The sequence below is a fragment of the Xenopus tropicalis genome, chromosome 5 (genome assembly GCF_000004195.4).
Source record: "Xenopus tropicalis strain Nigerian chromosome 5, UCB_Xtro_10.0, whole genome shotgun sequence".
NCBI classification, from domain to species: domain Eukaryota; kingdom Metazoa; phylum Chordata; class Amphibia; order Anura; family Pipidae; genus Xenopus; species Xenopus tropicalis.
In genome coordinates, this window is record NC_030681.2 from 77,655,526 (window position 1) to 77,683,205 (window position 27,680).

The following is a 27,680-nucleotide window of genomic DNA, read 5'->3' on the forward strand; positions in this document are numbered from 1 at the left end:
ATGAAAAAGAATCGGGTGGGACAACGTGTGACTTTTGTCTCACAGTATCATGCACATAGCCATCAGATACAGACAGTTTTGAATAAACATTGGCACCTATTGAGAGAGTCATACCCTTCTATTTCAACATTTCAACAACCACCTATGATGTCCTTTCGTCGGGGGGGTACTATAGGCAGTAAGTTGGTACGTGCCGAGGTCCCTCCTGCTCCAAAAAGGTTCACCTTTCTTGGTCCGCCAAAAGAAGGCATGTATAAATGTAAAGGCTGTGCTCAATGTCATTTTGTATTGGTAGGTACCAATTTTACGAACCCTGTTACGGGGAAAGTTTATAAAATCCGTAACCACAACACTTGTGACACTAACTTTGTAGTGTACATGTTAGTGTGTCCATGTGATTTGATCTATGTTGGTGAAACCACCCAAAAGGTTCGGGATAGGTTTTCCCAACATAGATCAACTGTTAATACAGGTAACACTACTTTGCCCATCTCTCGACATTGTCTTGAGATGGGACATACATCAGAAGATCTAAGATTTCGTGTTATACAATATATCCCTCCTCCTAGACGAGGTGGTGATCGTGTTTCTATTCTAAAAAGAACCGAGGTTGAATGGATACATCGACTGAATACACTTGCCCCTAAGGGGTTAAATAGGGATTTTGATTTACATCTGTTTTTGTAATTTTGACTTGACTTTTTTTCCTAGTTAATTATGCACGATGTTTTGCTATTTTCCAAGCTTTTTCTAATATGGAGGTTGCTATATATATATATACACTGCCAAGCCTTTTCCCTTATGATATATATGTCACTAAGAAAAACTCTATACTAATTTTGCTAATGTATAAGCATTTCTGATGGACTGGTGTATCGACTTCCATGTAGGCTGAACGCTTTGATGTGTTTGGTCTCCATGGTGACTCGTTACGTCACTTCCGTCTTCTCCTTAAGTATGGAACGGCAAGTTGATGTGCTTTGAAATATGTAAGATGGCCATGCTGTTGCGCTTGAGAAAGGGGGTACAAAGTTTCCCGAAACGTTGCGCTTAAGTGGTATGTCTGACTACTATTCATATTTACCCTGTTGGATGATTCCATATGGAACTTTTTAAATATGTGCAAATAAAAGATTCTTTTTAACGAATTTGGAGTGCGACTCGGTTGGAAGATTTATATATATATATATATATATATATATATTGCCCATAGACTCCATTATAAGCAAATAATTATAACTAATTATAACCCAACTAAGATATAATTAGTCCTTATTGGAGGTAAAACAAGCCTATTGGGTTTATTCAATATTTAAATGATGTTTACCAGATTTAAGTTATGGAGATACAAATTATGGAAAGATCCCTTATCTGAAAAACTCCAGGTCCTGAGCATTCTGGATAACAGGTCCCATGCATACATATATATACATATATATATATATATATATACATATATATATATATATATATATAGATATATATATATATATATATATACACACACACAGAGTATAAAACATGCTATATGATTTTATTGAAAATAAGAGGAATGATTCTATTATGTTAAAAAATAGAAAAGTAGGTAATGTATACACAAGTAATGCAAATACTGCTATTATTTTGAATGAAATGGCAATTCAGGCTGAACACTGTTGTTTAACATAGTACATTGCAGGAATGGACATGCATTTTTAAAAATGATTTCCTTTTTCTCTACAATAATAAAACAGCGCTTGTATTTGATGGTAACTTAGTGGCATTAATCCATATTGGTGGAAAAATAAAGCAGAGGTATGGTGATCCATATTATGGAACAATCCCTTATCCAGAAAACTCCAGGTCACAAACATTACAGATATAAGATCCTATTCCTGTATATTAAACAAAGTGGTGCTTAAAATTGTGTAAACCCTATGAATGTTCAATATTTATGAATAAATAAGGCATATAATGTAATCTGTTTTTCAAACAAGTCCCAAAACCAGTTAAAAAAAGTCAAACATTATACTTATTCATTTATTTTCGGAGGAGCATGATCCAAAGTTACATATTTGAAGTGGCAAAGGTATTTGAGCCTTTATTTTCAGTAACTGGTGTGCCTTGGGCTGCAATACACACAACTAAATGTTTCTGGTTTATCAGCCATGCACATGATTTGGAGGAATGATTCCCACTTCAGTTTCTTTCACAAAACTTCTACAGGATTCTATAGGATTAAGGTCATTCCAAAACATAATTTTTTTCTGCTTTAACTATTCTTTGGTAGCTTATATTGTGTGTTTAAAGTAATTATCTGTTGCTACACTTTCTCTTTAGCTTCAGGTTATGGATACCCTGACATATTATTGCAGCATTTGCCAATACCATGATGGAAAAACATCCTTGTCTAGTGGCAGAAAAGCAGGTCCACAGTATAATACTGCCACCACCATGTTTTATAGATGGGACAAGGTTCAATGCGAAAATGCAGTGTTTGCCTTTTACCAAACACTTTTTATTCAAGCCAAAAAGTTGGTCTCATGTTTCCACAGAAATTGATATTAATATGCCACAATACGTCACAGTATTCATTCTAGTGGTAAAAGGAAAAATGATCTATTTAGATCTATTTAAAACAGGTAGAAACAGAACAAAGTGTACCTTCTTTTTGCATGATCAAGCCCCATGGTGTTCTTGTGATGCAAGTAAAAATCTGTGGGCAGCTCCCAAAGATGAGGTTTACCTTCTGCTGGCCGGAAAACACCCAGGAATAGATTGATAGCGTCTTGTCTGTCGGCATCTGAGGCAAAAACAAAATCATTTTTTTTCAAAAATATATTTTATAAAAATATGTAAATGTGTATTTTGGTGTTTTAACTATATATTTTTGTACAGGTATGGGACCTGTTATCCAGAATGCTTGGGACCTGGGGTTTTCCGGATAAGGGATCTTTCCGTAATTTGGATCTCCATAACCTAAGTCTGCTAAAAATCATTCAAATATTAAATAAACACAATAGGCTTGTTTTGCCTCCAATAGGGATTCATTATATCCTAGTTGGGATCAAGTACAAGGAACTGTTTTATTATTACAGAGAAAAAAAGGAAATCATTTTTTTCAAATCAATTATTTGCTTATAATGGAGTCTATGGGAGATGGCCTTTCCGTAATTCGGAACTTTCTGGATAACGGGTTTCCGGACATCAGTTTAATCATAAATTAAATTCAATCCTGCCTGATAGAGACTGGACACTTTGTAAAAGCAATTGCAGTCAAAAGCACTGTTTCTTTATCCCTTTGTGTTCTCTGGGTCTGACTCCTAAAATGTTACAACAGGAGTCAGGTCTCTTTCAGGTCTTATTATCAGCTGGCTTGAAACACTGTTTTAGGTGTCAGGAGTGTCAAGAATGTAACAGCAATACAGATACTGTTTTAAGAGCAATTACATTTCCAAATTACTGTTGCTTTTAACAGCAATTAAAAATAACCATTAAAACTATGCAATAAAGTATATTAGAAAATTACTTAGAATTACATTTGTTTTAAACATATGGTAGTTTTAAGCTGGAGGACCCTTTTAAAAGGAGAACAAAAGCCTCAATAAATATATACTGTAGCTAAAATCTATGTGCTGCTGTTAAAAATCTAAGCTTCACGCTGCATCTGAATTAACTACTAATCAGACTTATACCATTAATTTTATATCGTATGTGTACTTTTTATTGTAAGTTAGTCCATTACTTAGCTAATCTTACAGTATGTGCAGTAAATCAGAACAAAAGAAGATGGGGAGATACTGAGGAAATATTGAAGGTACAGATCTTCAACGCACTTTACTTCATGCTATGATGGCTGTTGGGTTAGTGCAGAAGATTTCTAGCCAAATTCTTTATAAAAACTTTAACTCTCCGTTAAAGGTTTTAAACATATGAATATTATAATAAAAACTTTTTTAACACATTACTTGGCTAAGGCAAGTATATTTTAGTGCTATTTTAATAAGCAGTAGAATACATTTTATAATAATTTAATATTCCAGACAGGGGAATGGAACTGAGAAATAGACACATTTATCATTACAAAAATAACCAGTTCAACATGTCAAGGATGGAAGTTCCTGTCCTGTAGAGTTTACACTTGTGCAAAGTTTGCCCATAGCAACCAACAGGTAGGATTTACTAGTGTACTGTCTGTTCTTATTTTTGCTCTGTAATTTATACTGAGCAGTGATGATTGTTACCTACTGGTAAAACTATTTCAGTGCTGTAATTAAGTATGCTTACACTTCATTACCTAAGAGTGCACCTTGCTGCTGTGAACTATCACCCACTACAGAATAATGGTGTTTAACTGTTCAAAACACTTGCAGGGGACTTGTGCTTCTAGTGAAGTGAAACCATCCTTCAGCCTACCAAAAAGAAAGGACATAGTTCGAGGACATCCCCTTTTAAAGTCTTTTACTGCAGCAGCAGTAAGGAGGTAATGGTTGAGAACTACTGGCATCCATATCCTAATAAATTGCTGCATGAGAGGTGTAGTCCAACACCTTTCTCCACACATCACAGCCTAGTAAAACTGACCAATGACAGCTACACATTCTTGAAAAACAAAAATCTAATGAGGCACTGTAATCTCTTATGTTTGCTTCTTGTCTAGTAAGCCTAAGCAACCAACCAGCAGGTAGCATTTAGTTAAGTCAGCTTTTTTAAATGAAAGATTGGATTGGCTGCTATGGGTTACTAGATGTAGGCAAACTTTTATTAAAAGCATTAGGTACATCCTTGGTCTTGATGCTATGTCTCAATATTTTCAAGTTTGACCATAATCAACTATTTATTTCAGGTAATTCTAATTGTAATTATGACTCAGATGGGGCATAAGGGCTCATTTAGCAAGTGGAAGGTAGGGTTTAAAGTCCAAAAAATGGGCTTAATCTTAATTTTTTTTACACCCTCCTTGAATTGCCACAGACAGAACAGAGTAGAGATATCAGTGAATAACGACTTACCTGAAAAAGCATTACTGTAGTATCTAGAAAGTGTTTGCATGATGTCTTTAGAATGCTGCGTCCATGGAGCTATCTTCCTATAGGTTTTAACTCTATGGACAAGCTGGGAGCCCCCATACTGAAGAGATAATGTGTCGCCATGATCCTCATAAAGTTCTTCAAATAGTCTATTAAACAACATAAAATATTAAACATTTATTTATATTAAAGCTATTTTAAAGTGCAATATAAGCATTATATGAAAGTTAAAGAACTTTACCCAGTAATTCATGTTTTTGAGGGGAGCATCATTAAAAAAAAAACTAAACCTACCAAAAACATTCTTAAATGCATACTTACCTAACTGCATCAGTGTCAAACTGCAGGTTGGGCTTGTCTATCAGTCCTAAAGAGTACAACTGATAAGCCAAAGCACATTTTCCAACCATGAACTGAGCTGTATTGGTTCTATCTAAGCAGTCCACACAGTTTGTTCGAAGCACACCAGTCTAAAAAGAGATAAAAATAAATAAGAGTAGACATTAGTAATTATGGAGGGAAGCACATAATATAACCAAGTTATTTTATCATTTATTTATCTTGACTTTAACCAAAATGAGGATATTTATATTACTATATGACCTATAGAATCCAGACTCCTGTATATACAAGATCTTATTCCTATGTCATAGGTATTAATATGATGTTAGTCCACCTTTGCTGCTATAATATCATCTAATGTCTATGAAGATTTTCATTCATCCAGGTCATGGTATATCTAGTATAAATAAATTTGAAGCAACTGGACTTGTTTAGTAATCATTGAAGACGTTTCACTACTCATCCGAGCAGCTTCTTCAGTTGAACTGAAGAAGCTGCTCGGATGAGTAGTGAAACGTCTTCAATGATTACTAAACAAGTCCAGTTGCTTCAAATTTATTTATACTAGAAATATCATCTAATGTAATGGATTTCTACTAAATTTTGAAACATTGTTGTCATCCCTCAGAAGTTGGGTAGAGGTCAGGGCTCCACAAATCTGGCCTGATATTTGGTGATATAGTGAACACATGCTTGTTGTAGAATCATAGGGACTTCTACCTCATCATATTTGCATTTATACAAGAATGGAAACTGTAGACTTCTACTACATTTGCAACTGCAGTCTATTATGCAATCAAATGGATCTGAATTAAAATGATTCTGTATTATTTATTAAGAAGTAAAGACTACAATTAAAAAATGTGTCAATTTGTGAAAGATCCTCCTGACATAAGAAAACAATTTTGTGACACTGCATTTTAAGACTTGCATCATATTCATAGCTGAATGCAAATATATCTTCAATTCTAAAAGAACATTAAGAAGTGCATATTTAGGAAACCAGTTTTGATAAAAACAAAATTAATACTTTGATTTGTGTATAGTAATAGAAAATATTGGTAAACAGGTGGTGGAGAATACATTAGAAAAATATGTATTACCAAAGACAGATGTACAAAAGTTTTAAACACTCATTGCTAACTGCAGGTATTTGCTTGTGACACTCGGAAGTAAAAGAGCCTTGGCTCACTCTGTGGTTGTATAGACAAAGTTGGTGACATAGATGACAGGCTGTTCACTGCAGCACAAATCAACATCAGCAGTGCATAAGTCAAGAAGACTGCCAAAACTAGATGGAATGAGGTTTTAAAGGAGGTGAAAAATGGGAAGAAATGAAGACCCCATTCATCAAACAAATTCCAATTTGGTGCGGTATTCAACCAAATCTTTGACAAAGGATTTGGGGTTCAGTTGGATTCTAAAATAGTGGATTCGGTGCATCCCTAGCACAGAACGTCACCCCCCATACATTAACAGCTGGTCACTGTGGTAGGAAGAATAAAAGTATTCTTCCAAACCCCTTTTAGTCCCTCAGTGAAAGATTTAAAAAAACACATTGCACTAAATAATCTTCTCATCAATACTTCCTGGTGGTGAGTGATCAGAGTTCCGACTCTAGCCAGTGTGAGCAGTCTCCATTATTATAGCTGCAGAGAAAAAATATCTCAGCTGTTGCCCGAAAACATTGTGAGAGCTTGCAGTGAAAATCTGTTCTTCTGGAATTTTTCTGTTTATTCACAGGCCAAGAATCCGCCACATGTGGCAGGAGCGAAAATGAGGTAAAAGCGGAAAACAACATAAAAAAATAGATACACTGCAGAATTTATTTAAAATATATGCAGTTAATATAATTGTGCTAATGGCAAAGAAATTAATGTGATGTCCAAATGGCACTAATATACAATGTATTCATTTTGGGTTTTTTTTTTTATATTGACATTTAAAAAAAATGCAAAATTAATTTGCAATTTTGCCTTTGAAGGAAAAAGTAATAAGGAGCCTGCCAATGGCCATACCTGTAAACGTCCAGATTGTCCTACTACTCCTCCAAGTTCATTCCATCTATGAGAGAGAATGCAAACAAATTACTTCACTGTTGATTTTACAATCCTGAAGAGACTGTTCCTTGTAAACCTTGTGAAATGTTATACCACTCATCATATGAGGTACAGTTTTGTGCCTACCCACTTGTTCTCGGATGAAATCAGCTTTTGAGAAAGGACACGAGGGGCAAATAGGAAACTGTAAATCAGTTTTGGTTAAGACACATATCAATATGGCTTTGGCTCACGTTTCAGGGTATGTGTGGGAGCTTTGGGCCTAAAATGGCTGCAGTAAAAGCCATTATTATAATCATTTTTATAAGTATTTGTGCATAAGTGCACATGTAACTATCTAAAACAGTAAGTCACCTATTTATTGTAAAATATGGTGGAGATTAACATTAGCCAAGAATGTTTCTGAAAAATACAAACATGTTCTAACTACTGCTGTGGGATTGCAACTTCATGTTTAAATAGAATCACGTTCTAAAAGGTTAGTAAACAGAAATTATTTTGTGCATTCTTTTACTTTATACAATACCTACTTTTCATCTGGCCGTAGGACACTGCAATATGGATCTGGGCGGTTAACAAAGAAACCTGTTTTTTTCACAACACTTTCAGCAATCACATTTAAACGATCCAGTACATTGCACAGTTTGCTGAAAAACAGACAAAAGCAAAAGCGTTACAAAAGGTTTTTGACTGCTTAATACTTATGTTGTAGACAATCACCTGGAAAGTGATTGGGTACATGAGACTTGCCAAAGCCACCTTTCCCTTTGCAGGAAGAAAACAAATGAGCACCTGACCAGCAACGTGAATAAGACACACAACACTTCATTGTGTCAAAGTTGGCATGAAAGAAAATACAAGATCCTAACAGTTTGGGAAGAATTAAGTAATTGGTGAATAAGCAAAAACAAAGATGAAAAAAGGTAACTTTGAATAAAACTAAATAAGACTGGTCAAGTTTGGGTTGTTTACACTGGAGAAGAGGCACTTAATAGGGGATATGATAACTATGTATAAATATATAAGGGGATCATAATAATATCTCTAATGCTTTATTAACAGTAGGTCCTTCCAACTCACATGAGGCCACCCATTCCGATTAGAAGAAAGGAAGTTCCATTTAAATATTCGGAAAGGGTTTTTTACTGTTAGAGCTGTGAAGTTGTGGAATTGCCTCCCTGAATCTGTCGTACAGGCTAATACATTAGATAGCTTCAAGAAGGGGTTGGCTGGCTTTTTAGCAAGTGAGGGAATACAGGGTTATGGGAGATTGTTCTTAGTACAAGTTGATCCAGGGACTGGTCCATTCTAGGAGTCAGGAAAGATTTTTTTACCCTCTGTGGCAAGTTAGAAGGCTTCCTCTGGATCAACAGCAGTTAGGCAGGATATATATAGATATTAAGGTTGAATTTAACAGTTTTTCTAAAGCACAAGGTTTTTGTATTATTCTAATTCAGAGAATTAATTACCTCTTTGTATATTTAGCCATATCCCAGGGTATATAGACAATCCAATGTTCAGGGGGTAAAAACTGATTTAAATAGGTAACAGCAGCAACTAATTCTTCACTCAGTATCCTCTCATGCTTCCTTTTTTCACGCTCCTGCAACACATAAGCATTAGAAGTAGGACAAATTATACACATATTTCTATATAAATATAATTTATATTGTGTAGTAAACATTTACCAATAATTTAGAATTTAACTATATATATATGCCCAAATCCTTCCTTTCTGCATACAAAACAAGTAAGCATTTTGGATGGGTGATAAAACCACAGAACACCCCACAGAACACCCCACAGAACAGAATGGCATTCAACAGTTGAGGGTAGTCAATCACATTCTGACACATTGACACTGGTACCTGCTTTGTTTAAAAATGTCCTGTAAAGAAATTTTTAACAAACTGACAGATTTTTGATACATTTATCTTTGTCAGAATGCACTGATGTTCTAAACACCATTCTGCCCTATGAAACAAGAGTGTAAAAATGAAACAAGCAAAGAAAAAAGAACTCAAGTATCATGTAAACCTATATATAAGTAAAAATGCCACATTTTAGAGATTACTGAACTAGTCTAAAGAATCAGCATCACAATCTGTCATTGTGCTCTGGGCAGTTTACATACAGTATTGTCAGATAACTGACTGCAGCACAGAAGATGTGCAGGGAATCAGCAGAAAAAAATAGGGAGCTTCTAAAAGCAAATATAGAGGCATAAATATTTACTGCTAAAGGTTTGTGGCTATGGTTGCTTTGGACTGGTACAGAATCTCAAAAATGTATGTGCATCATTTCTATCATACTTCTGTGTTCAGCTTTAGTTCTCTTTTTTTCATTACTGTTATTATATACTGTCTCCAGACATTATATAATAACTATACAGGTCCAAACTGTATTGTTAACCCATAAAACTGTATTTTGCAAGCTAAAGCCAAAAAGCTAAATCACTAAGAACTAGAAATGTATAGTGTCAAATGGTACAGGTTTTTATAAGGGCTCACAGCGTAAATAGCAACAGAAAAATGGGAAATGACTTAGGCCAGAAGATCCTCTGGTACACTGGTAGGTCAGTCCAACCCTGAGTCTGCTTGGTTAATGACTCATACATGACCCTATTAGAAACCCATACACATAAAAGTTAGTTGTAATTCAACAAAGTCAAAATTAAGAGGTTATCTTAAAAAGGTCTTAGTTAAAAAAAAAAAAAAAAATAATAACTAACCCCAACTAAAAAGTAAACAGAAATAAAAAAAGAAGGAAACTGGGCCTCTGTAATAGATAACTTGATTTACCTAAACTTCCAAGCACCTTCCCAACTCTAATCAGCCACTCACACACACACCCTAAAAGCACAAGTCCTCAAACCTGTAACATCACTAACAATACATACATCATTCTGGGCAAGAATGGAGCAGGGGATTACATGGTCCACTCCAATACACTGTCTCTTTGACATTTCCTGTAAGGACTAATGCACCTTTCCACCATGACATTTTATACAAATTCCGTCTACTACCATGCTCTTAAAGTGATACTGACACTAAAAAACGGCTCCTCAAAATATGAATGTACATAAAAAGTTGCCTATAGGTCATGTTGATTGATTTTTGCTGAGAGATTTGCTTTTGTAAATAATTGTTGCTTGAAGTTCCTAAACCTGACTGTTTTGCCAACCTGACTGTCCCTTCTCAGCTTGTTAGTTATAGCTTCCAATGCTAACGGCCACCTGCTGGACAAATATGGCAGCCCCCTTTTAGAGCAACATGGGGGATCAGACAGGTAATATAAAAGCATTGGGCAAATACTTTTATGGCAAAAATTAAGGTCATGCGAAGACAATGTTATGACAGATGTAAAAAAAGGTTTAATTTCTGGTGTCAGTATTTCTTTAAACATGGAAGCCAGTTTTAAAAAAAAAATGTCCTTTCCCTCAGCATCACATGAGATCAGGTCAGGGCTCCCACATAGTCTCACATTTTCAAATCCTCTGCTTTGCTTTCTACATGGTTGACCCCTAACCCAATCTTCTTACATTTTCTTTTGTATCTTGACCATTGCCACTACCCACTTGCCTTTCTTGCCCTGTCTCCTGCACCTAACCATTAATATTTCTTCTAGTCCCCACAAATTCAAGTATTGCTTCCCCAATCCCCTACAGCTCAACAAACCTATCCTCCCTTCCTGATACTTTTGTTCCTTGGTTCCCCAGAAACAAAGCAAAACATATCTCTGCCGTTCGTAACATTTACATCGATAGTGGAAAATAACTTCTTTTTCCTGTCCCAACTTATGTTCTCGAACAGAAAGGTTAGATGTTAAACCATGCTACATACTAGTTCTTAAATGCTGTGAAAAGTTAATATTTACTTTTAAGAGTTAAAATAAAGTTAGAATATTCAAGAATCTATGGCAGTATAATGTTAAGACTTTCTAATGGCTGGTTATGCAAATGGTAACAAATGAAATGATAATGCAGTCCCGAGGGAGCAGTTCTGCACAGCCAGTTGCCATGGCGATTCTTATAGTTTCACATGCAGATATTTCCTTAAGATTTATATTTCAAATCCCAAGGAACCTAAATGCCCTCAGACTGTAAAAAGAAATATAACAAGGGGAAAAATCATGATAATTCTATGTATTTATATTTTAGAAGAATATAAAGTAGATTTGGAATGCAGATTTTCAATTAATTTATTTTCCCTACAATGGCCTATAAAACATGAAAAAGAAAATACCATAAAAGCATTAACATATAATATTCACTTTAATATAATGGTCCTGATTTTATTCCATGAGAAAAAGTTATTTTATGGTATTTCATTTGGGCAAGATACAATTTGAGAAGAAAAAAACTTTCTCCTAATTCAGTTCCAATTTTTTCCCCTTAGACTTGTGGTTATATCTCAGCTACTGCTGGCGACTAATCTTCCTGAAATGCTTAACCATCGGCAAAGAAGTTATTTGCCAGAGGGAAGGCATACATGGCAAGTCAACCGAAGTTTCCTTAAAAAATGTAGCAATACATATACAATATACCGGTATATGCCTACCCACCGGTAATAAAGTGAGTTGCCAGTGGGTAGGCATTTTGGGGAGATCAGTCGCCCACGGTTAAATTCCGACTACTGTGAGTGAATAATCTTGCCAAAATGCTTACCCACCAGCAATCACCCTGTGGGTCATAGCCCTTAAGAAAATCTGGAACTGAATTAGAAGATAAGCTTTTATCATCAAACTGGATTTGGCCCAATATTCTGAAACTTTAAATGTTACTCGATCATAACCATAATGAACTCCATAAAATAAATAAAATCACAGAAGGGCACAATACCAAATTTCTGAATTTATACGTAATACATATAAATGACCTGTTTTCAATAGCAATAAACAGTAATGCTGGTACCAATATGAGTACATGAAACAAATGTCAGCACCTACATGAGCACAAACTAAGTATGTTAATGCGCCATGTTTCTTGTGGAATTCAAATAAATAGACCACGTCACAACTAATGGTTTTCTTCCTAAACTACACCTGAACTGGGACTAAGACACTGCTTGGGTAAGTCCCAGTTCTAACAGCATTGTGCTGTACAATCAGGTCATAGACTCCACTGCAGAAGCGGTGGGTATTGCACCTCCTGTCCTACAACCTGCCAGCCAGTATGCTATCAAATTCATTATTGCGAACCCTGAATGTAATAAGTCTCTGGTGGCAGCTTTCTAGCGAAGAAAAACAAACTTAATGACTACTTTTTATCCACAGATCTGCCTGTTGCCTTTGAATATATAATTGTGCACTAACTGTGCACTGAAGCTTACCCTTCCCATTGTGAACACTAAGCAGAGCAAAAAATGGTAGGTGAGTTAATTTTTGGCCCAATGATTCCAAGGACACCTGATTCCATCTTCTGTTTCATCAAATGATCCACAGGAGGAGGCCATGCAAATGAAAATTTGCATATCAGTGATCAGAAAAAGCTTATATTATGTTTTCTTTTGTACAGGTTTTATAAACCCGGCATTTGTCTTTATTGTAATTAAATATTCTGCTAGTATATATATAGTATATAGCATATGCTAGTATATGTATATTCTGGAGAAAACTCAAACATTATGCATGACTCTGGAGCTGCTGCCATTTTCATGGACTACAACTGTTACAAGTCATGTCTGCACTTTTATGTATTTAGCAAAAAAAAAAAAAAAAATATATATAAACCTTTAACAACCAAGATCTTGGAGACAGCTGGTGGGGGCCTTGCATTAAAAAAGACTATCTTTACTATCACTCACAGTCACTCAACACCAATAAAATTGTCACTACCATCGCTCCACTTCCACAATCCCTCTACATTTGAGTCTATCAGGGAAATTTGATCTCTTAGCTCATATTGCCACCAATATTTTTTTGTCTGCAACTCTCACACCTTCCCACTTTCCTACAAGTCACAGAAACACTAACATTGAGGTCGTGGAGGAACCCCTTTGGTGGGTAGTACTGTAAGGTTCTGACAAGGTCCCTCCACTAGCACAGAGGTGCTGATTGTGCCCACACCAAAAAGCCTGTACCAATACAGCTACATGGAACAAACATCCACGCAATACATCCCAGGATGCCACTGTGCTAAGTGGCTTGGCCTGTGCGATCATTGGTCTACTGTTTACCAGCACCTGCTGCCTCCTAAGTTCTTGCTACCAAATGCTGGGCCCTGATATTAACCATTTATTTCATGATAACTTGGCACCAAAGTTGAACCCAAGTTGTTCTTGGGTGCCATTCATTTAGTAAAGCCATAACAGGATATTTTTTGATCCAGAGATCTGTACAAAAATATATTGTACTGTTTCTATCCACTACACTGGTAGCATTTTGAGATATGAGCTGCCAGTTTAAGTACTGCATTGGTCACCACCATAAATATTAGCCATTTGGTGATTTTTCCTGATTGTGATGCCATAAAAGACTCAAAGCACCCCAGTTCTAAGGACATCAAAGGAACCCTAAAACATCTACAAATCTCTTCCATGTTTGACTGTAAGAAAGGTTTAAAGGAGAAGGAAAGGCTAAGTTACTGGGGGGTGCCAAAATGCTAGGCACCCCACAGTGACTTTAACCACTTACCTTTTACCCTAAGCTGGTGCTCCTTTGAGAAAAAAAAAGCAGTAGCCTGGGGTATCTGTGAGCGAGTGTCTCCTCTTCCTTCTTCTGTCTTTGCGTGCTTGCGCATGTGCAGTAGAGTAAAAGCCAAACTTAAACAGAAAAGTTTTTTTTTTTACTTTACTGCGCATGCACCGGCCCCGGGATTCAGAAGAAAGAAAGAAAAGGAAATACTCGCTGGAGCTACCCTGGGTTGGTGTGATTTTCTCCAAACAGGAGCACCAGCCCGGGGTAAAAGGTAAGCAATTAAAATCATTTTTTTACCTTTCCTTCTCCTTTAAGGTTTCTTTTTTTTGAAAGCTTTATTTCTTTTATGTAAACAAAAAGTTTATTTTTGACTAGGCAAGCTTCAGTTGGGAGGTCTCCACGGATTTCATACAACAGAGCCCCCTTTTAGTCTACAGTCTGCCTACTTACCTCTACTATACAATAACATGATTAAATACTGCACCCAGTATTATTACATAATATTTGTAAGGAAAAAAGAAAAGCATTTAGGAATAAGATGCAACCAACTTGTAGCTAAATGTGAATTTGTCCTTCATGAGTAAATAATATTTGCATGTTTGTAAACATTACTGACATTTTTACATAGCAATAAAACAGAAGTGTTTTTAAGAAATAATAATTAGTTGTTGAGTATCAAGCGTCTAATACTTTGGTTCTGTAAATATCAAAAACTCATACATTTCACTTACCACAGAAGAGATGCCAGAATCCTTGTGGACATTAAATAATAACTATATAGTGTAGTAAGTCCCTTGTATTGTTCACACCTTTTAGTACATGCATTGTTCACCCCCTGCATTATTCACAACTCAGGCTGAAGTGCCCACATTGTTCACATCTCAGACTGTAGGAGCAATGCCAGCATTGAGTCACTGTATGTACTTCCAGCCCTACGCTGCCTGTGTGTGCTATACTCTGCCTGCCCTATGCTGCCTTTGTGTCCCAAAATCAGCCTACCCTATGCTGCATTTGTGTGCCATACTCTGCCTGTCCTATGCTGCCTGTGGGAGGTGAACCCGGCAGGGGTTTGTTCTGTGAGTTTGTAAAATAGTCATTATATGATCCCTAAGGTGTGTAATTATATGCTGGGGTTGCTGTGCTATCCACAGGGGAGGCATATGGATTTAAGGGTATGTCTTTATGTGACATAATAAACTTCTTATTTGAATGAAGGGTGATATCCCTGCAGTGAGCACCAACCATATGGGTTTTTGCTGCGCTACCACAATTCATGTGAGTATTGTCTTAAAAGCTCTTGTCATAACATGGTTGTGGTTTGAAGTGGGCGCAGTTTAAAAAAGGGTGGTGGTCAAAACTGGCTTCCATTATCGGCCCTCCACTATGTAGGCCAAAAAAATTCCGGGCCTCTCTACCACAAAAGTTGAACAGCACTGTACTACACAATATAGTTTTTATTTAATGTGCGCTTCCTTGTAGTTTTACTACTTTTATATCAGATTTTGGATTTCTGTACATAGAGGATGATTCAGAAAGCTGCAATTCACTAATTGGATATTGGATGTTTGTTTGTTGAAGATCACGTTTCAGTGACGAGCATTTGCTTAACTGGTATAGAGAATCCTAATGTGACTATGTCTTTGTAAAAGAGCATATTTTCATCTACATTACAATTGCTCACTTAAAAAAAATGGAACACTTAACAAGTCACATGGCAGAGCCTGGTGAGTCTTTTAGCTTTGCATTCATTGTTGACCTTTGAAGGCTGTATCTATAAATAAAGACACAATCCTTTTATTTAACAGCAATGCTGAGAATATCGCTTCTTGTTTACATGAATTTGGTATATTGATCACTTGATATTTTACAGCTCTAAGCTGAACAGATATTAATTATCACTATATTTTTTTTTCCCTATGTCAACCAGCCAATGTCTGGTAGATGTCTTATGAAGAACTTTTCATTCAGTATAGATGAAATAAACATAATGCTCCCTTGTTCTTCTTAAAGGGGAATTCTGACTTTAAAATCAAAATTTGTTAAAGAGCCCCAAACAACACTGAAACCCCTAATATACCCCCCTATATCACTGTAATCTGTTCCTTCAAAAAGTATGAATAAATACCATATTTATATACAGAAACTATCTGCATCAGTTGAAATCCTGGCAGGGGAGGAGGGACTAAAACTTCTCCACAGCTTACAGACAGCATGCAGGAGCTACATAACCTTGTGATGTTCCCTTCCTTATTGACATCAGGGGATTGTGGGGTTTGGAGGATGTAGGCTGAGGACAGTCGACTACTTAGATATTTACATAGTTAAGTTGGGTAAAAGAAAGACCAAAGTTCATCAAGTTCAACCCTACCAAATGAATCCAGCACACATATAAATCTATACTGACCTATATATACACAACCTTACTGCCCTCACCATAAAAAAACACTTACTCTGCTTCAAATAAAAGTTCTGTTCCTCTAATCTAAAGGGGTGGCCTCTGGTGCTTTTTATGGGAAAAAAACATCCAGAACTGTCTAGTATCATCCCCTCTAATGTATTTGATCAGAGTAATCATGTTCCCTCACAAGTGCCTTTTTTCCCAGAGAAAACAGCCCCAACCTTGACAATCTAACATGATAGTTTAAATTAAAGCCTTCCCCTAGACGCAAGCACTCTTGTGCCCGGTTACAGCTTAGGATGCTCAGTGCTGATAAAGCAGACAACACAAACCGATCATCTCTGAGTACTTATAATGTCAACGAGACAATCGGTGCTTATAAAGACACTTTTGTTTGTGCGTCACCAAAACAACCATCTTCTTGAGTTGCTATTGGTGCATGTAGTGGTGGGAGGGCTTAGAGTGATCAGTGTGAGTGAGAGCTCCTTTGCAGCTCTTCCTAAGTGAGTTTTTCAATGCGCATGTGCTGCCTCATAGTTTTAGCTAATGCGCATGTCAACCTTCTTGGTGCGGGAGGGTTGAATTATGGGTATATCTATTATGGAATGTAGCATTATGCTCTTCATGGAGATTAACTCTTTATTGCACTTTCCTTGTCCTTTAAAGGCAGGATTTTTCTTACCGACCTAACTCGACACTAAGGGGCACATTCATGAAAACGCGAGTTTGAATCCCAAATGGGATAAATCCGGATTGGATACGATAATTCCTTAGGAACGCATATGCTTACAAAAAATTGTGTTAGTCACGATAATATCATATTGGCAACCCGAAAGTCACACAATTTTCGTATCCGAACAATCGTAAAATGCAGGAAAACCTTTCCAACTTTGATCCTTCTGTGCATGATTTTAGAAGCCTCCCATAGGACTCAATGGCACTCTGCAGCTCCAACCTGGCCCAAGGAAAGTCTCCCATAGGGCTCAATGGCACTCTGCAGCTCCAACCTGGCCCAAGGAAAGTCACGATACCAAAGCTTGAATGAATCCGAAACTTTCGTACTCGGCGTGACAATACGATTTGTCGCAAATTACGAAAAAGTTGCGGAAAATACGAAAAAGTCGCTGAAAATACGCTGATCAAACGCTCGGAGCGTTCATGGTTTAGTAAATGTGCCCCTAAGACTTTTATCCAATCATAAAGGTTTTGCTTTGTGTTGTCAATCCTTGCTTACAAGGGGAATATACTGACCTGTATACTTGTAGAGCAACATTTTACAAATATTTAATTTTTCTTCTGTGTTTAACCCTGTGAAAAGACTTTACCAGTTGACACATTGCAGAGATGTTCTTATACTGGAAAAGTCTGCACGTCTAAAATTTAGTGTTTTAGTTACTCCCTCATAGAGCGGTCTCTGCAACATTATCTCAAAATGTTAACAAACCTACTAGATTATTCTGACTTGGCCACCCTATTACTCCAGTCAATGTCTGGATAATTAAACCCCCCCCCTAATAACACCTTGACCTAGATGTGGAGCCTCCTCCATTTGTAATAATACCTTGGCCTGATTCTCCTCACCTATACCAGATTGTTTGTAGCATACACCAATGATCATTTTCTTTGTAACCTTTAGCCCTGCTAAAATCTCTATCCAAAGGGATTTCACACCCTCCCCGTTGCTGTCTCAGGTAATTTCTGTAGCACATAGCTTTAAATCTGGCTTTACATAAAGACATACCCCTCCACCCCTTTTAATTCCTCTGTCTCTGCTAAAAAGGGTGTAACCATTTAAATTCACAGCCCAGTCGCATGTTTTTTATCCCACCAGGTATCAGTGCTATCAATTATATCATAATTTTCAGTACATGCAATAGACATATCTGCAATGTATCAACTCTCCTAATTTACATGATAAGCTCCGTTCTTTAGCCAGCATGCAGCAGAGGCTACTACTTTCCCTCTGATATTTACATTAGGTAACAGAGAGTTAGATCTAAGGTTACAGTGAGGAACATAAGTATTTGAACACCCTGCGATTTTGCATGTTCTCCCACTTAGAAATCATGGAGGGGTCTGAAATTCACATTGTATGTACAAATACATTCTTTAAAAATCATACAATGAGATTTCCCGAATTTTTTTTTAAATGTGGTCTCTCACAGTGGGAATGCACCTACAATGTGAATTTCAGACCCCTCCATGATTTCTAAGTGGGAGAACTTGCAAAATGGCAGGGTGTTCAAATACTTATGTTCCTCACTGTACTATTAGGCTGTTTTCTTAGTAACAGAGGAATCTTTTTAACTGGTAAACTGTATGCCTACCCTCACTCAAAACCCTTCCTTCCTACACCAAGACTTTAGCTATGCATTTAGCTCCCTAAGCTCCCGCTGTCTGCCTAAACTTGCACATGGCACAATATGTACCAAGACAGTTGAGTCATGCCCAGCCCCATCCAATAATTTGTCAACACAGAAAACTGTTCAGCTGTAGCGATCAGGACATCAGATTAGCCTGTCCACTTTCCTAATAATTGAATCACCTCTAGCCACAATCTGGTTGGGCCTAGCTCTGCTCTTTTCCATTCCACTACTAGAGAAACTGGGCTCCCAGCTGTTAGAGAGATCAGCCCCTTCTAGAACCACCAGTCAAGAGTTCACGCTCCTATCTTCCTCACACAATCTGGCAAATCTGTTGGGATGCACAAAGCCTGGAGAAGCCTCCCTTTTCCTTTTCCCCACAGTAGATTTTTTTGTCACCCAGTTTACTGCCTCATAATCCTGCCTCTGTTCTCCGCCTCCCCAAACTATCTGACCCTGCTAGCACCTACTCAGTAATCAAGAGACTTCTTTTAAGATTGTCGATTAAAGGAGAAGGAAAGGCTAATAAAGAGTTAATCTCAAGCTGCAGGCATGCCTTCAGTTGTCTCAATAGTGCCCTTAAGTCTCCCCATACTTCACCCGTTCAGAAGATCAGAAGCCAAACAGGAAAAAAAAAATGCTGAGCAGTGTAGAGAAGATTCCCATAATGCATTGCTCCTTCAAGACTTAGCGACTTCTTACTGCAGGCAGCGCATGTGCACACAGCAGGAGCGTCCGGTTGCCATGGCGACACAGCGTCGGAGAACTCTGTGACAAGCAGGTGGGGGGAGCGGGGGGGCAGGTGTGGCGAGCGGTGGAGGGTTTGTGGCAGGAGCGGGGAGCTTGGGGGGGTTTGTGGCAGGAGCGGGGAGGAGGGGGGCTGGCTTGTGCTTTTCAGCCCATACAGACACGCTGGACAAGATGGCGGCGCCGTTCACTGAAACAAATACGTAGGTTCTAGTATGTGTATCTCTCTAAATCTTTCATTAGGCAAGCCAGGAATATAGCGTTTTTACACAGCAATAGTAGTACTATTTAATAGTGTGCTTAATAGATTTTGACTTTCCTTCTCCTTTAAGCGCAGTGTAACAATCTCCACAGAGGTAAGCACTTTGGAACTGTTGTCTCCATAAAGTTTTTCACATGGATCAGGGCTGGTAAACGGTAATGAAAATACCTTTGCATGTGTGCCTAGAAAAAAAACCAGTTCAAATTTTAACCTATTTGTTTAAAGCGTGCAAATAGCACCTGTCATAGAGCTGCAATATATAACAAAATAAGTTAGGCTGAAAAAGACACATGCCCATCACGTTCAACCTTATATGTCTATATATATAATCTGCCTAACTGCTAGTTAATCTAAAGGAAGGCAAACAAATCCCTTCTGAAGCCAGTGTCAACAATCCCAACTTGGCCAGTCTTTCTACATAACTGAGACTTTCCATACCTGTGGAGTTCTGCAAATGCAGATACATTACTTATAATATGAACAAATTAAATAAAAGTGGACCCAACACAAAACCCTGGTGGACAACAAACTTCTGATGTTACTGTATAGCTGTTACACTGGGCCCAGCACTGCTTGACTGATGTGACTGAGAGATACTTAAGTTAAATGGATATGTGTATGAGAATGTATTTTTCGATTATTTGTGTTTTATGGTAAGCCTGAATAGATTTATTTTTGCGTTCTTTTTTAATTAGAATACAGGAATAATAACACAAGAGTGGCATTCTGCTTATATTTCATTTATTTCCAGCAGTGAGGAAGATAGGGACGAGTTAGAATAGAAGTTTGTTATTGGGTCAGGAAAATGTCTGAGGCAAAATTTATCGCCACAGATAAATAAGAGTATCCAGGAAGGCTGTTAAAGGAGAAGGCAAGGTAAAAACTAAGTAAGCTTTATCAGAAAGGTCTATGTGTAAATACAGCCATAAGCACTCACAGAAACGCTGAACTGAGTCCTCTGTCAAAAGATTTGCTTTCTTTGTTTTCCTGTGCCAGAGACACGCAGCTCTCTCCTCTATCCTGCTCCCCCTTCCTTCAAGAATGCTAAGAACTCACTCCCCATCCTAAGGAATGTGGATCTGAGCCAACCAGCAGGAAGCTTCCTCATATTGTTACTAACTGAGCATGTACACGGGTCTTGGTCTCGGTGGAGGAGCAAGGCATTATGGGAACTTTCTTTATAGAGCTTAGCGTTTGTTTTTCCTATGAGGCTTCTGATCATCTGAATGGGGGAAATATGGGGAGATTTAAGAGCACTATTGGGAGAACTGAAGGTATGACCGCAGCTTGAGATTAATTCTTTATTAGCCTTTCCTTCTCCTTTAAATATGTAGAACTGACAGAGGGAAATTCTCAGGAGGAATTTGCACTGTGTAAATGAGCTAATAGATTCTTCAAACAACAATATAGTCTGAGCTGTCAACAGCACAGGGAGAGAGATGTTCTACCTCCACACTGTCTCTCTGTCAGTGCTACCGTCTGCAGTCTGCTATTCGTGCTCACACAGCATGTACTAGCAATAAAACAACAAACAAAACATGCAGAAGAGCACAGCCTTTGGAAGCAGTCACTCTGGATGTTGTCATATCTCTATGAATTAAAGTTCCCCATGGACTTCAGTGAACTGGCATCTAGTGGGTAAAGAACAGTGCCTTCTAGGCTATATTAATAAACTGCATGTAAATTAACAAACATGGGGCTACCAGGGTTTTTCTCAATAAAAGGTTTTAGGGCTGGTGGGCTCTTGGTGTCCCAGTACGACACTGATAAGTGTTTTGTTAGGGTAATAATCTATTCTGTAGTGAAAAACAAGGAACACTGAGAATACATAATACTAGATTATTCATTTCTGCCCAGCTATAATATATGAAACCTGATAACTTAACCGAAGCTTTACATTTCATCTCAGCATTAAATGAAATCATTGACTAATGCTATCTGCCTGATGACTAATACTGCTCAACATGTGCCATGCAGTCACCTTGGTGAAGAGACTAAAGTATGAATACAGTTTGATCTCCCTGGGAGCCCTTCCTCAGCAAAATTAAGTCACCAAAATTTAAATTGCAAACTCTGTGGGGGAGAAGAACACTGTAATGACTGTAGTAATCAATTCACTACTTATACAGTACATAGACGCAGCAGAGAAACAACACAGTGTGCTCCAGTCTTACAAAACATGCTGATTTCTTTCTAAACAACTAGATAAAAAGCAGGAATTTATATTCAAAATACTTTCATTCTGGGTGCAGTTTGTGTAAATGGCCTCAAGTATAATAACCTTATAAGTGGTCAGGTGTAGTAACCCATAGCAACCATTCAAAGATAGGTTTTTACTGTCTGGTTACTAAACCTGTAGAAAACTTTACATAATATTAAACCCAAAAGGACTTATTCACTAAACTGCGTTAATTTTTATTGCACGCTTTCTTGCGTTATAATAGACATGAAAATTAGCGCACGATTCCCTACAGTATTACCGTATGCGTTAAGTCGCACATCGCATGCGTTAATTTGCGCGCCAAAATAACACTAACGCATGATTCACAAACACTTAGATGCGCTAAATATCGCATTAGTCTATGCGAAAATTAAAACCTACTTCGGTAATTATAGAAAAGTACAGTTAATGAGCTTTTGGCAACACAATATGTGTTGGCCCTAGAGTGATGCAGCCTCCAGTTTGCAGGGAAATGGTCATTTTCAGTACAGTAATTTTCCGCAAGTATTGGCAAGTAGGGCTAACATGGCGTGCGTTTATTTGCATGACTATTTATATGCGGCTACTATTTATATGCTACCATTTATACGCAGCGACTATTTATATGCTACCATTTATACGCGGTAACTATTTATATGCACTATTTATATGCTACCATTTATATGCAGCGACTATTTATATGCACTATTTATACGTGGCGACTATTTATACGCGGGGTGTTGATTAGCCCATGTACCATCCATTACCGCACAAAAATAGTCTTCGCGACTAAAATAACGCATGCAGTATCACACGTAAATTAACGCACGTATGCTTTTAGTGAATCGTGCGTTGCAAAAAATTAGACGCACTAAAAATTTTACCGCATGCTATAAGTAGCGCACGTTTTAATGCACTTTAGTGAATCGGCCCTAAAGTGTCTTAATCTTAGTAGTGTATGGAGATGATCACCTATAGAAATATGCAACAAAAGAGCTCAAACTGGCAGGTATCAAATGGAGCACTTCTGAGCTTCACATGCTATAATACAAAGTGACACTAAATAAAGGATGGGAAAATGTGTTTGATATTTCAATGGCAACACAGTTTCTTCCAAAGTTAGTGCGACCTGGAAATATGGGAAACATTCAGTACATATTTTTAGGTGAAGGTGCATGTGAGAATGCGTCAGGGGTTTGCATAGGAAGGTTGTTAATCATTAAAGATGCAGTATAACCCGTGTTCAACAAGAGGTCAGTGAATAAGGTTTGTGCCTAACATACATTTTGCCTATTGTTTTAAACACAAAAAATCTATTTTTTTTTATTTCTTAAAGGGATTGTGTCATGATTTTTATGGTGTACTATTTATTTCTAAATTATACTGTTTTACATTGCCAATAATTCACACTACAATTTAAAATTTAATTCTTGAACCAACAAATGTATTTTTTGTAGTATTTATTCCAGAAATGAATCCTTCAAAAGAGTGTTGCACAATACCAATACTAAAAGGTTGGGACACCCCTCCCACCTCGACCACTTTCTATAGAAAGGGGCAATTGAGATTAAACAAAATTTATTTAGTATTGATATACCATCGCATTAAAATCAATTTCCAAAAAATTGGCTGGCCAGCCTACCATCATTCACAATCACATTTAATCACATTAATACCATAAGTGTACTGTACAGCAGGAGGTAAAAAATTAAAAGTCAAGAAAAGTCCCAACAAAATATAAACATAAAAATAATAACCAAAAATAACTTGTATTGTTTTTTGCTCCTGAAGGAGAGAGGTGTTATATGATTTATGCCGGTTTCCACAGTATTAAACTTGGTGGGGTTAATGAGAGAACCAGTTCTCAACTTGCAGAATTAACTTCTTTTATAATTCAGGTGAGGTTTGTGCATATCGATGTCACTAATAAAGTTCAATTTTACTTATTTGTGCTGCAATATATCGCGCAAAATTACCACAGTCTCTAGCGGCCAATATATTTGCACAGATAATAGATGTTATTTAGGTGATCGTTCCTACCACCACCAATTCAAACTACTTCCAGCATACACTAGCGACTGATATGGGGCGTCCCCCAGTCATTATATCCGTGTAGCGTAGAGTTTGTAATAAGATGAAAAAATAGAAAAATCACACCCAGCTCAAGCATGTTCTTAATAGCATTTGTCTTAAACCTCCACACTTTCTCTCGCACTGATAACCATCTCACTCCGCTCATTTTTTTCCACCAGTACCGATGTTACTTGCTTGCACCTGCGACACCTCTCCTCCTCTCTCCTTCACCCAAAATGGCGCCTCCTGTTAATATCCCATGCGTTCCGCAGTGGAACGCATCAGTGATTTCTCCTTCACACACAATGATGTGGAAAATTAGTCAGATTACTGCTACGTGTTTCGCTCAAATATGAGCTTCCTCAGGCTTTCTCCAATTAATTTACTTTACAGTCTCTCTTTTACCACAACCTATATATCCTCCTCCCTTTTTCCTTATCCTTTCCTTTTCCTTAAACCTATCATTAGAGGTGGGACATCTTGCTCATGTGCACTTAACCCTTTATCTACACTTTAAAAAAGGTGCCAATTCTATGGCTTCATTTAACCCATAGGGATATGTAGTTTGCCACTCAAATATAATTATTTGTTCCAATCGAAGCAATAAACATCCCTAATGAGGGGGGCATCGTTTGTACAGTGTTCCTCTCTCTATAATCCTGTTTCTTCTGTATGTATGTATGTATGTATATCTTTATTTATAAAGCGCTACTTATGTACCCAGCGCTGTACAGTAGAATACATTAATACAAACAGGGGGTTAAAGATAATGGATAAATATTAAGTACAACAATAAATACAAATAAATACAAGATACAGTTGCAATAAGAGTCAGAAACAAGATGAAGGAGGTCCCTGCCCCGTAGAGCTTACAATCTATATGGGAGGGGTAACTAACAGACACAAATAGGCAAATGTAAGTGCTGTAGGTCACAGTGGGTGACACTACAATATAAGTGCCAGTTCCCCGATCAGGTGCTGGGTGAGTGCTCCAAAAGGTAGTCTTTAAGTTTAGTTTTAAAAAGACTGAGGGAGGATTCTCTCCGGAGGAAATCGGGGAGGGCATTCCAAATGTAAGGGGCAGCAAGGCAGAAAGGTTTAAGGCAGGAAACAGCAGTAGTAGTGGGGGGCGCAACCAAACGGTTGCTCTGCGAAGAACGATGGAGTCGGCCAGGAACGTACGGAGACACAAGGGAAGGGATGTAGTGAGGGGCAGAGGAATGGAGGGCTTTGAAGGTTAAGAGAAGGAGTTTGTACACTATTCTTTGTTTAATAGGAAGCCACGATAAGGACTTTAGCAGGGGAAGGGCCTGAACTCTCATGGATGAGAGGAGGAGAATTCTGGCAGCAGTGTTTAATATAGACTGTAGGGGGGAAAGATGGGAGTTAGGGAGGCCGGTTAGCAGCAGGTTACAGTAGTCAAGTCGGGATAGGATGAGCGCGTGCATGAGCAGCCTAGCTGTTACAGTAGAAAGAAAGGGACGGATTTTGGCAATATTGCGTAAGAAAAAGTGACAGGTTTTGACAGTGGTGTTAGTATGGTCAGAGAAGGAGAGACAGGAGTCAAAGATCACCCCCAAGCAACGCATGGAATTGACAGGGTTGATGAGGGTGCCTTCAACAGAGATAGAAAAGGGGGGAGTAGGACCAGGCTTAGGCGGAAAGATCATTACTTCAGTTTTTGTTAGGTTCAATTTGAGGTGGCATTGGTTCATCCAATTAGAGATAGCCAGTAGGCAGTTAGAGATATGAGTCTCAGTTTCAACTGTTAAAGAGATACTGACACTAGAAATTAAACCTTTTTTTACATCTATCATAACATTGTCTTTGCATGACCTTCATTTTTGCCATAAAAGTATTTGCCCAATGCTTTTATATTACCTGTCTGATCCCCCATGTTCCCCTATAAGGGGGCTGCCATATTTGTCCAGCAGGAGGCCGTTAGCATTAGCAGCTATAACTGACAGGCTGAGAAGGGACAGTCAGGTTGGCAAAACAGTCAGGTTTAGGAACTTCAAGCAACAATTATTTACAAAAGCAAATCTCTCAGTGAAAATCAATCAACATGACCAATAGGCAACTTTTTATGTACATTCATATATTGAGGAGTCGTTTTTTAGTGTCAGTATCACTTTAATGAAGGGGTCGAAAAGTAAATTTGGGTATCATCAGCATACAGATGATATTTAAAGCCAAATGAACTGATAAGATCTCCCAAAGACAGCGTGTAAAGGGAGAACAACAACGGCCCAATAGTACTGCCAGGACAGTAAATGGGAACAAGTTTATAAACTTGCTGCATAACAACTTTATGTCACAAGTTGTTGAGGAGCCAACCAGGAACCATGCTATACTAGATCTAGTGATCTCTAATGACCCAGAACGTATAGCAAATGTGCAAGTGGTTGAACCCCTGGGTAATAGTGACCATAATGTTATTTCATTTGATGTTTGGTGCAGGAAACAAATTTACACAGGGGCAACAAAGACACTGAATTTTAGGAAGGCAAATTTTAGCTCCTTAAGAACAGTGCTTCAGGGCATAGATTGGGGCATTATGTTTTCTGATAAAAACAGAGCAGAAATGGTTGTCATTCAAAAAGATATTAAATCATTACTGTTCTCAATTCATTCCATTAATAAGAAAAAGTAGAAGTGTTAAGAATCACCCTATGTGGCTTAACTCTGAGGTAAAGAAGTTAATAGGGAGAAAAAGGAAAGCTTTTAGGAAATATAAGTCAGAGGGGACAGTAGCTGCATTTAATGATTATAAACACTATACCAAGTGTTGTAAAACAGCAATCCGGAAGGCAAAGATAGAAAATGAGGAGCGCATCGCGGCCGAGGCCAAGACTAACCCCAAAAAGTTTTTTAAGTATATCAATAGTAAAAAGATGCAGGTTGAGGGTGTGGCCCCATTGAGTTATAATAACAATATGGTTACAGCGGCTATAGAAAAGGCAAATGTGCTTAACCAGTTCTTTTCTTCTGTGTATACAGTAGAGGAGCCAGTGAGCCAAGTCCCACCCAATAGCTGCACTGTTGCCTCAGCTCCAATTACACAGTGGTTGGCACAGGATATGGTGCTTAAAGGGTTACACACGATAAATGTAAACAAGGCACCTGGGCCAGATGGAATACACCCTCGGGTACTGAGAGAGCTAGGGGCAGAATTGCAGTGGCCCTTGTTTCTGATATTCTCAGACTCGCTTTCATCAGGTACGGTACCTAGGGATTGGAAGAAGGCGAATGTCATTCCCATATTTAAAAAGGGAGTAAGATCTCAGCCTGGCAATTATAGGCCTGTAAGTTTGACATCCGTGATGGGCAAGTTATGTGAAGGCTTGTTAAGGGATCACATTCAAAATTATGTAGTGGAGAATGCCATTATGAGCAGTAATCAGCATGGCTTTATGAAGGACAGGTCATGTCAGACCAATTTAATTGCTTTTTATGATGTGGTAAGTAAGAAGCTGGACAATGGGGATGCAGTAGATATAATCTATTTGGATTTTGCCAAAGCATTTGATACCGTTCCCCACAAACGACTGCTTTCTAAGCTAAGGTATATTGGTCTTAGTGAAGTCGTT

At 37.8% G+C, this 27,680-nt stretch overlaps 1 protein-coding gene across 2 annotated transcripts in view; it reads right to left on the bottom strand.

Annotated features, from left to right (window-relative positions):
- The window catches only part of fig4 (FIG4 phosphoinositide 5-phosphatase), a 120,375-nt gene that overhangs the window by 41,841 nt on the left and 50,854 nt on the right, over positions 1-27,680 (bottom strand). For both annotated transcript variants that reach the window (XM_031901894.1, XM_031901893.1), the window contains exons 12-17: positions 8,881-9,014; positions 7,942-8,058; positions 7,370-7,415; positions 5,331-5,479; positions 4,992-5,158; positions 2,644-2,782 (exon numbers count right to left, since the gene is read on the bottom strand). In XM_031901894.1, coding sequence (XP_031757754.1) covers positions 2,644-2,782; positions 4,992-5,158; positions 5,331-5,479; positions 7,370-7,415; positions 7,942-8,058; positions 8,881-9,014 — 752 coding nt within the window. The remainder of the gene's footprint in view (positions 1-2,643; positions 2,783-4,991; positions 5,159-5,330; positions 5,480-7,369; positions 7,416-7,941; positions 8,059-8,880; positions 9,015-27,680) is intronic.